This window comes from Eutrema salsugineum, unplaced genomic scaffold, assembly GCF_000478725.1.
Source record: "Eutrema salsugineum unplaced genomic scaffold, Eutsalg1_0 scaffold_15, whole genome shotgun sequence".
Lineage (NCBI taxonomy): Eukaryota > Viridiplantae > Streptophyta > Magnoliopsida > Brassicales > Brassicaceae > Eutrema > Eutrema salsugineum.
Genome location: NW_006256867.1, coordinates 2157421 through 2168477, shown reverse-complemented (window position 1 = coordinate 2168477; position 11057 = coordinate 2157421). Strand labels below are relative to the sequence as shown.

Here is an 11057-nt window from a genome sequence, read left to right as displayed (position 1 = left end):
CTATAATAATGGCGATAACAAAGGTTGCCTTCATTCCCATTTACAGCTAGTAAAAACAGGATAGAGATAAAATCAGAGAGAGTTAATAACTGCTTCGTTTCTGAATTTCTATTGGAGATAGGTGTGGAGCCCTAAGAGGTAGTTATCGGTAACCTTTTCTGTCTTTAATAGCTCAAAATTATATGAAGATCTGGGTGTTGTATTTTATTGTGATTAAGACATGTTTATATCGTGAACTTTTAGGGGATGGCGATGAACGTGCGCGTGTTTCGTGGAAAATGGACAAAAGGTGGAGACGGTATGTGGAATCATGAACCTGATAATGTAACTGATAACTATGTTATCAGTTTGAAAGAAAGGACACTTTCGCAACCGTCGAAGCAGCTGTCAGACATGAACTCCGTCTGTTGGCCGGATATGATGTTGAAATTACCTATCAATGGCCGGAGTGGATGTTGGGTGCTGAGGGAAGAAGAAATCATCCAATATATATCATGGATGACGAAGACGCCGCCTTGTTTATGGCGATAAGGGCCGATTTAGAAGATGTAGTGCTGCGGGTACGAGTTATCCCTCGGGGAACTGAGAGAAACGTGAACTCATACTCCACTAATGTAACCCTAGGTCAACAGAGACCTGAATGTGGGGGTAGCTCAAATGCAAATCAGCGTGCAATAGCAGAGAGTGGATATGGGCATCAAAATTCTGTTATAGGTGCGCAAACCTTTATTTTGTCTTTTTCCTGAGTGATTAATAGTAGTACAAAATAACTAAGCTAGGAAAATGTTGAACAGGCAGCATGCTAGCAGCAGCCGCAGCACCGTTTCGGAAAAGAGTTGAACTCAGGGGTGGTAAGTTGGTAGATGAGAAGAGTGTTATCAGTTAATTAGTTATGTGAAAAATTATTAGAGTGTTAACTGTGCTAGCATTGTTTTTATGGGTTAACTTTATTTGCAGAAAATATGATGGACACGGTAACTAAAACTAATCAGACACCGAATCAAGTAAGCTCAAGGGCGGTTGGGGACTGGACAAGGAATGAAACATATAAGCTACCTTGTGGTGAGTAGAGCTACAAAAAGTTAACCGTTAACTTTTTCCCAAGTTACAGGACAACGTAATACAGATCAGATGTGAACCATGAGAATTACTGACCTGTGAGGGAATACTGATTTGTTACAGGACAAGGTTATATCGATCTATTAGTAAGAGGGGATGATGGTGGGAAAAACAAACAGGATGCAAACAACTCGCCGAGGGAAGGTAAAGGAATCATGTATCCTTAGTGCGTGAATCATTTTGGGTGGAGATACAAAAAGGTTTAACTTACAGAACCGTGAGTTGACAGTTAACTTTGTTAATCCCGGTAACAAAACATTTTGTCAAGTGAGAAAGAGGTAACAAGAAATGTCAGCGCACATGGATTGATTGGCATGCCCCCTCCACAGTGGTTTGGTATATTCTCAAAACGCGTGCTGAACAATTTTTCCTGCTCTTTATTGCTACCGGCAAAACCTAAAACTGTCGAGAATACTGCAGGGGGGGACATGTTAAACGAACGAATTGTTATCTCAGATGGCGAAACAACTGATAGTGTTATACCTTCTCCCCACACGGTTTTAGGTACTTCAGTGCTACGTCTGTGATGAAACAAATTACTAATAAGAATAGTTTGTTAATGAAAATTAAAATATTTTAGGCAACACAAAGCGCACTCAGGCAGGACAATGGGGAGTGGATGTCCGCCACCTTTGGCAATATTTTCATGGAAGTCGTCATGTGAAGTCACCAGACGCACGTAAGCCCCGGGTACCCGGTGATGTAATGCCAAATGTTGGAACAGAAAGAGTAGCCAATAATTTGAAGTTAACTCTAGCAGGTGCTTTTGTTACTCCAACGCAACCAACAGTACCGCCAGGGTCTTCCTCCTCATCTAATGGCACATTATCTACTAACGGGAGTTCGTCTGATGAAATAGTGGTGGATTCTGAGTATCAGCATAACACGGCTATCTCCCTAACTGGTACTACAAACTGTATATTAAACCTCAAAAACTGTAGATATGTGTCATCATAGTTGCCCATTTTTAAATAAAAGGGTTCTGCAGGTGACGATATGCGCCCTCAAATCTTGGAAGGGATTCCTGTTCTTCAAGGAAATAATGATTTGCGTATTGGCGGGAACAGGGTTGGTGTTAGTGTGGTGGGGTCTCGCGACAAGGGAAAAGGCATAATAGATGAAAATTCTCCTATTTTTGCTAACACTGTAATCCCCGAAAAACAACCGATTCGGTTGGACAATCTTCAGCCACCATTGGCGGAGGTTCGGGTAACACCGGTTATGCATGAGCGTGATGCGCCCCCGTATTTCGACGACCCCATTGGGGAAGGTATATATCGTTAATTAGGTTATCTGATAACTACGTTAATAAAGTTATCTAATAAATTGTAAAAGTTATCTGATAATTACAGATGCTTTAGTAGGAGCTTTAGTACGAGCTTTAGTACGACATTGTAAAAGTTATTTAATAAATTGTAAAGGTATCTAATAAATTGTAAAAGTTATCTGATAACTATTTTGGTTATCGCAGATGCTTTAGTACGAGCTTTGCACGACATTGATTATGAAGGCGATGATATATTTCTGGGCCGGGTCTTCAAAAACAAGGAAGACTGCAAACTGAAGCTTCACATCCACGCCATCAATAACAAGTTCAACTTTAAGTACGACAAATCGTGTCCCAACGTAGTCGTCATAATCTGCGTAGGTGAAACATGTCTTTGGCGCGTGTATGCAGCCCGTATAGAGGGTAGTGTTAGATATGAGGTGCGTAGCGTTCACCTGGAACATACTTGCAGTGTTGATGTTAGAGGGAACTATCACCGCCAGGCGACATATACTGTTATTGGTGATTTAATGCGAGCAAAGTATGGTGTTGAAGGTAGAGGACCACGTGCATTTGAGCTGCGTCGGCTTTGCCGACAAAAATTTAGCCTCCACATTAGCTACTGGAAAGCTTGGAGAGCACGAGAAATAGCTATGGATCGTGCTTTGGAGTCTGCAATGGGAAGTTACGCATTGGTCCCAGCGTACTTCAAGCTCTTTTTGGAAGCTAATCCCAACTCGGTCGTCGGTCTTAAAACAGAGACAGATCCGTCTGGTGTTGAGCGTTTTAAATACTTGTTCTTCTCTGTGAATGCATGCGCAAGGGGGTATAGGTACATGCGCAAAGTCATCGTGATAGATGGCACCCATCTTCGAAACAGATATGACGGATGCCTTGTAGCTGCCAGCGCACAGGACGGTAACTTTCAAGTGTTCCCTCTAGGGTTTGCGGTTGTTGATAGCGAGAATGACGATGCATGGGAGTGGTTTCTGTGGAAGATGACAGAAATTGTTCCCGACGAGCCAGATTTGGTGTTTGTCTCAGATCGCCATTCATCAATTTATACCGCGATTCGTAAGGTTAGTCTCCTAATAGCCATAAAATCATATTATCAATGATGGATAGAACTATGTTATCTCATAACAAAGTTATGGTTATCTATGTTATCTCCGTAAAGCTATAAGCCATCCTAGTTTAGCAATAGTAATTTAAACCAAAAATTAACGGTGTCAAAGTTATCCGGGTAGTTATCAGATATATTCGTACCAAGGTGACGTTAACTAAATTTACATTACAATGCTATTAGTATACCGACCCAGTGTTTACTATTAAAAAGCTATCATTATTATCAGTTAATTGGTAAACAAATTTGTTGATAGGTTTACCCGATGTCTTCACATGGCGCATGTATTGTCCATTTGCAACGAAATATGGTGACCAACTTTAAATCAGAAATGCTGTGTGAGTTGACATCCCAGGCAGGCCGTGCATACCGTTTGAGTGAATTCGACAGGATTTTCGAGGAGATAAGGAATACCGACCCAGAATGCACAGCGTATCTAGCGAGGATCGGTTTCGAGCATTGGACACGGTCACATTTCGTTAGTGATCGATACAACATCATGACTAGTAATATCTCGGAATCGCTATACAATGTGCTAACTATGGCTCGTGATTTTCCGGTAATCTCCATTCTGGAAACAATTCGGACAACGTTTGTTTCATGGTTTGCACTAAGACGTGAAGCGGCCAACAAGGACACAGACATCGTGAACCCGAAGGTGAAGGAAATGATGATGGAAAACTTCAAGAAATATGCGGGTTATTTCGTAATGAAGATAGAGGACGGCATATATAAAGTTCGCGACGCAATGGATATTGCATATGCTGTTCATTTGTGGGAGCAATCTTGCACCTGTAGAGCGTTCCAACTACTAGGGATACCTTGCGAACACGCCATTGCAGCAGGTATTAGGGATGGGGTTCGAGTAGAGACTCTGGTCAACGTCCACTACACCGTTCAATATCGCAGACTCGCGTATGAAGCAATGATAATGCCAGTGCCCGACATGAACACCCTGGAACGTACTACTAATGAGTCTGGCAAGGTGAGGCTCGGCCCCCCCAATGTCCGTCGTCCCCCCGGAAGACCTAAAAAGACACGTATATTCTCTAAGGGTGAATTCAAGGTAAGTAAAAAAATAGAAGCAGCTGTGGAATTGTTTTTTTTTTTTTAATCTGGGTTGTGATAACATAGTTAACTGCAGAGAGTGGCGAGGCGTCGTTGCACAAGATGTCGTGTCCGTGGCCATAACAAATCCACTTGCAAGGGCCCCATACCGGTACGCATGTGACGTATAGTTCAATACATATCCTGTTTGGTTGCCCAACGTATAAAAATTTGGTGTGTACAGTTAAAGCGGTAATTTTGTGCTTACAGGAAACTTAAAACAATGGTGGGGGATAACTTGCAGTTTTGTTGTATATAGCGGCAACAACTTCAACAGGCTAGAAGATGTAAAATACGGACAAGGTTGGGTGTTAAGTAAAGTTGGTATAAGTGATCACCTTTTGTTGTGTAATATGATCGCTAAGTTATATAACTTTTTGAATTGAGTTTGAGATGATCCCTTTAGCTAATATACAACAGCCCTGGGTCATATTGCCAACTTAGTTCTTTTGTACGTTGCTTGGGCAGCTTCTAATCATTGTAATATTCATTTGCATCTTTTGGTTGGAACCCACTTTCCTGTGATATATGCAATGCTCTTATGGTTTACTAAAAGCAAATTTCTCTTTCTTATATCGAACAGAGTTAATGCTAACCATATTATCGATAAAAGGAGATTTGTGTTAACAATATTATCAGCCATATTGTTAACACAACTCTGATCTTATCTAAAATACCTGATAATATTGTTAACATTATCATGTATATTGCCAACGATGGGGTTTTTTTATCTAAATCAAAACTATGGGAATGAATGATTAGCTACAATAGTGAAGAGTGTTAGACCGCTTTACTCAAACCTAAAACTCTACCTTGTAATTAGTTTCCGATATGACGTATACTTGCTACACACACATAAGGTTTACGTAGTAAAATGATAACTGCCCAAATTAGGATCTAATGTGGATACATGTTCTACGTAGTTTTAAGTTAACAATATTGTAGGACAATCGTAAAATGCTGATAAAAAGTCAAGTATGTTGAATTGCAAGAATTAGCTGATTGATGGGAACCTGCATGCTTAGAACGAGGTAACAGTATGCTTAAAAAGTGATGGTTAACTATTAATGCAGAGAACAAGTTAACTATGTTAACTTACATTTAGGTGAACGTGATAAGTATGACAGATAGCTTGTGGTAATGGGTGTATACATTCAATGCCACAAAATGACAGATAATAACGTTATCTGGTAATTGAGATATAAATTCAGCATTTCAGCTAGTTAGCCGATAGGTGGTTGTACGTGCTTGTTGAAATAAATAGTTCCAAAAACCATGCTTGAGAGGCGAAAAGTACAAATACACAGCGTATAAACAAGTAGTCTTAACAAGTAAAGAACGAAAAGGGGAGCGAGAACCATATCAGTTTAGGTTCTACAGAACCAAATGATAGGAGGGAGAGTACACACGTCAGATGGAGATGGAGTATCATGCTAATATTTGTTGCAGAATCTGGAGGTATCTAGACAGCATAATGCTTGATCAATGCAGAAATCATTTTCTTTGTCTCGTTTTCCAGTAGTTGAACTTCGAACTGTCTTCACCCGTCTATTCCGCCGACTGCATGAGTTTGAAGAAGGAAAATAGAATACATACCAGAATCATGTGGGGAATCGATTTGGTGGATACCAGTGACCCTTTCGATAGAAAACGGTGATATCTCAACTTGACTCATCTCCATATTAGCAGCCACCAGTTTGAATAAATAAGGGAGCATAGAGGCTATGGGCTGCAACTCGTCCACAAGCCTGGTTTCGTTGATGAGGGCCACATTGCAGTCCAAAACAAAGATCTTTTTGGCTTTCAGATCTACAGCTAGTGTCACCCAGTGCCGCTGGTCAAAGTTGAAAGGTAAGTAGACGATGTCAGCCTCCTCATACAATTGCACACGATCGACATCGTCTACGCCATTAACCATATCTATCACCGATTTGGTGAAAGGGAATTCTTCTCTAGCAGGGGATTTGATGAACCTGGGGTATAACTTGGTTAACTGAGAAACGAATTTTGTGTCTAGAAGTTCAACTCTCAGCCCTACACCATCCTCCATGTCGACTCGCAGCATGTGGCGCGAAAATCGTATGAGCCCATCCATCACCTGACAATAACACAGATCCGTCAAATACAGTTACGCTTACTGTGTTTTATTTATCTCATGTGAGGGGTGTTTTTCTTCCTTTCTAATGCACTAAATACCTTGGCAGGGGTGTTTTTATTTCTTTATAATAGATCGATGAAGTCTTTCGCTGACAACATCATCAGATTTCCCAAGTTCAGTGATCTGTCAGAGGAGCCAGAATTAGCCAACACTGATAAATTGGTGTCTAGTTAAGTAGTTCAGGGACAAACCTTTTTACTGTCCCAATTGCCAATCGAACTTTCTCATCCAGTTTTCTGGCCTTGGCGACACCGGCTTCGGTTTCGTGACCTATGAGTGTCTTCAATCTCTTGTCACATTGGAAACGGTCGTCTATCCTTGAGGAAACAACATGGGGGCGCTTGCTTTTCCTAGTGTAATCAGGTATTGATTCCCCCAAAACGCTGAAACAACCTCCAACTTGATTTAGTCCCTGTCCCAGCATGAAAAGTATGAGAAATGACAGATACCTTTGTTATCTAATTTGAAATATATTCTTCCAAACATTATCACACCTTCTTCACAGCGGTTGTCTCATCAGCGTCCGCATCGACTTCCTTTATATTCTCCGTCTCTCCAATCCCCTATATAAAATTGTAAAATCATTAGCAACGCTGGCCTACATATTCATAGGTATAGGACAATAATGTTAACCTGATAAACAACTAAGGCTAAGCTGGTTGCTGTTCCCTCCGAGATAATGGTTTCATTGTCAGTATGGCTGACACCCTCGGGAGGAGTTAGGACATTGGACCCGTCGCTGGCACCACCGTTAATATTTGCAGCATTGATTTTCTATAAAAACAAAACAAAAATTGGTAACATTATTACATGTTAAATCGGAAAATTTGTAAACGCAACAAAAAATGTAAGTAATGTTATAACATATAATATGTAACTTACAGATTTTACCCCCTTTTTACCCTCCTCGACGCATGGTGTCTGAGTTTTGTCTCCCCCTTTGCAAACATTATCCTACATATAGCATTTGTCATGAGAACTATATTTTCAAGATAATAAGTATCAAGTATAACTAAGTTAGCGCTGAATAAGTTATCTAACATTTATAATACCTCAGCAATATCTCCCACCAACTGCTCCTTAATCACTTCTTGTACCCGGGTGGTATTTCCTCCCACGACCATCGGTTGTGAAATATCATCAGTACTTCTATCTCCATCCTGGATATCAGTGTTTGCACCATCACCATCCTCGTCCTCGTGAACATTGGCCTGAAACAAAAATTTTGGACTTCAATAACAGCTGCACAAAATCTTTCCTTATCACCGTCAGTTAAGCTACCTACATTACATTGACCCTGACAGCTAGATAATCATGATAATAAAGTCTCATGGATAAGAAAGTTAGCGCTAATAAGGTTAACTACAAATAATGAAACCTCTGAATAATATGCAGCTATCTCTTCCACTGACTGCTCCTTGCTCACTTCGTGGACTCGGAGGGTGTTTCCTGCCACGTCCATCGGTTGTGATGGATCATCGGTACTTCTATCGGTCGTGCTCATGAACATTGACCTGGCACAAAATACTATCATTTTCAATGACAGCTACCCACCATCTCTCCTTTCCACCGTCAATTTAGCTACCCATAGTTCATATGATAAAAATTTGATATACCTCGATTCCAAAGGCGTTGGTGTCGTCTGGATTCCCGTCATCAGCAGTGGAGTTGTCTTCCCCAGCCGAAGGTGAAGTTGGATTCCGAGGAATCGGTGTTTCCGCGATCATGGTATTAACACGATTAACATTGTCCCTATGGACCCCATTCAGCGCGGCTGCTTGGGAATGACAGTCTATATTTACATGATTTTCAGTTTGTGTCTCTCCATCTTTGTTGGCACCGTTAACGGGACCTCTCCGCCTCGCCCTATTGCCATCATTTTCACCGGCTGAGGCTGAGTCGTCAGACACCGTCTGGGACGTATAACGTTCCTCTACAACAGTATTATCAAGAAACCAGTCCTGCAAGTCTGCAAGCAAAGCTTTGTTATTTTCCTTGAGTATGGCACTGAATATTGTTATTTTCCTTGAGTATGGCACTGAATATTTCTCTGAATGATGTCATGCTCTGCTAATTTTTCATCGAGAAGTCGTGACAATCTGTCTTCCTCGGTTGTGGAAGTAGATGCCACCGAACGTTTCTCCTTCCCTTTGAGGTTCTTGCCAACAACGGACCTCCCTCCAACGGACCTCCCACCAACGCCTCTCCTTTTTTTTACTTTGACAGCGATTTCGGATGGTTTTTTTCCACCAGTGAACATTTCACTCGTGAACTTGAACCCTTCAGCTATCAGTTTCAAGATCTTGTCGATCTTTGGATCAGCTGGGTCGTCCGCCCAACTAAGGTCTTCCTCATCTGAATCAAATTCAACCTCCGGCCGAATAATGCATGTCACTGGATCATGTAAGGTAGCAAGTAGAAATGGAGTGAAAATGGCTATAGCATTCTATTGGTACTTATTATACTGGATGACTAAGTTCTCATGATAATGTAATTATCGGCATCTTTTTGTAATATTACAGTATTTCATTTCAAAAGTCATAGTTAACCATTTCAATTGCTATTCTGTTCCACATGTTAGCACTATAATCTAAGTACCGATAACATTGTTAACGTTTTGATCAAACTAGTTCTGGGTTACTATTACATTCCTTCTTTTCATTGCAACACAGTTACCTATATCTAGGCATCCTCCTAATAGATATCAATGTTAGCTATGATGTAAGTCATCTAGGGAGAAATAGGGAATTAATCTTTGCAACTATCGAATGGCGGTAGATGAATGCTTTTACCTCACAGGCCTCATCGACCTCACGCGCATGACTTAGTTTCAATTGAAGATGATGACGCTGATGTGGGATGAAATCATCGTCTGAGTCCACCTCTCCTCCACCTACGGGATTCAGACAATCACCGATTGCTGGGACAGCTTCAGAAACAACTAATTGAAGAGCAGCGAACAACCCTTGTACAGCGACATTTGCTTTTGCAAGTTTCCGCAAATCTAAACCCTTTATCGAGGTTATCATCATATCAAACGATAACCTGCCCCATGGATATTCCATAAAGGTCTCTAGATCCTCAGTCATTTCCGCATGTTCTTTGACAACTCGTACACGAGGGTAATGAACAGTTGGAACGAGGATTCCATCGACCAGGACAAGACATGCCATCCTCAATCGATTCTCTTTACTCAGGTTTCTTTTAGCTTTCAGAATAGCGATTACTCTCTCCACGGTGACATCTTCTTTCTTATCGAATAGTCTATCGTACATAGGATAGTTAGCAGACTTCCTCTTCTTGGACAGATCCACCGGAAACCTCCCACAGTTTAGATCAGTAACAATCTTGAACTCTCGCAAAGAGAACCTAATGGGATGGCCGGCGAAGAATATCCATATCTCGTTCTTCCGTTTCACTCTAACTGACGGGACAACAGGAACAACCCAAATGTTCCTGACCAAGCCGGCATTGAGGGTATATCCAGTAATTTTGCCCAGTGGAGATTGACGAATGAAATCAATCTCGCCTTCGTCCAACGCCGAAATAAGATCCTGAATAATGCTGAATTTTTGGTATGTAATGACTCTCTGACCCCAAGGTTGATCGCCGGCCGTTATAATCCTCCTCGGTAAATCGTCTTCTTCCATCTGAGAGGAGGACGAACTCAAAATCGTAAATAAGTGACACTGATAACAGTATTATCTCGGTTAACAGTAATCGGGTGTTACCTTTATTTCTGATTATGTCTTCGATCAACGATGTCGACTCCTTATTCCTTCGATTAAACTTAAAAGTCGGGAACTTCTCCTTCTAATGTCCGTCGGCGATAAAAGGATGGTGGAGACTTTCAATTTCTATTCACTCTGTAAACTGAATAGAAATTTTAAGTAGACCGCTTAACCCTAGTTCTTTTCAATTTCTCCCCCATGTTTTATTTTCTTATTATTTCGATATGTTCTATATTCTGTAAACAAGATTTTGCTATCGGTAATGTTGCGAACACGCAACCTCTAATAGGGTCTACTACTTTATGCGTTTGTGTTTTTGGATAGAGGTGCATTGGACTTTACACGAAGAGAGAGGGGATCGGAACAGTTCAATTTTTATGGGCTTAATTATTAAACTTTCTATGAGCATTCTATGCAATAACTCTAGAAATTATGACGAAAACAATAAAATAAACAGTTTTGTCTCGTACAGGTTTTAAATATAGTTAGTTGTTTTTATTCTGATAATATATGTTTAATTATTTAAAATTTATATGATTGTTAATTTTAGCC

General features: G+C 40.7%; 1 protein-coding gene across 1 annotated transcript; it reads right to left on the bottom strand.

Moving 5' to 3' along the window:
* Positions 1 to 6156: 6156 nt before the first annotated feature.
* Positions 6157 to 10424, bottom strand: LOC112087985. Its single transcript, XM_024158138.1, has 9 exons — positions 9572 to 10424; positions 8871 to 9168; positions 8391 to 8781; positions 7827 to 7985; positions 7657 to 7728; positions 7408 to 7548; positions 7269 to 7337; positions 6974 to 7186; positions 6157 to 6714 (listed from the first exon to the last, which is right to left on the bottom strand). The coding sequence occupies exons 1-9, from the start codon at positions 10422 to 10424 to the stop codon at positions 6157 to 6159; spliced, it is 2754 nt and encodes a 917-aa protein (XP_024013906.1).
* Positions 10425 to 11057: the final 633 nt, after the last annotated feature.

Excerpts from the sequence above, each read along its gene's own strand:
- LOC112087985 (XM_024158138.1), bottom strand. The coding sequence starts at position 10,424 with ATGGAAGAAGACGATTTACCGAGGAGGATTATAACGGCCGGCGATCAA. Across the intron at positions 7,729-7,826 it reads TGGTGGGAGATATTGCTGAG|GATAATGTTTGCAAAGGGGG; the intron begins GTATTATAAATG and ends TGCTATATGTAG. Across the intron at positions 7,187-7,268 it reads AGACAACCGCTGTGAAGAAG|GGACTAAATCAAGTTGGAGG; the intron begins GTGTGATAATGT and ends ATGCTGGGACAG.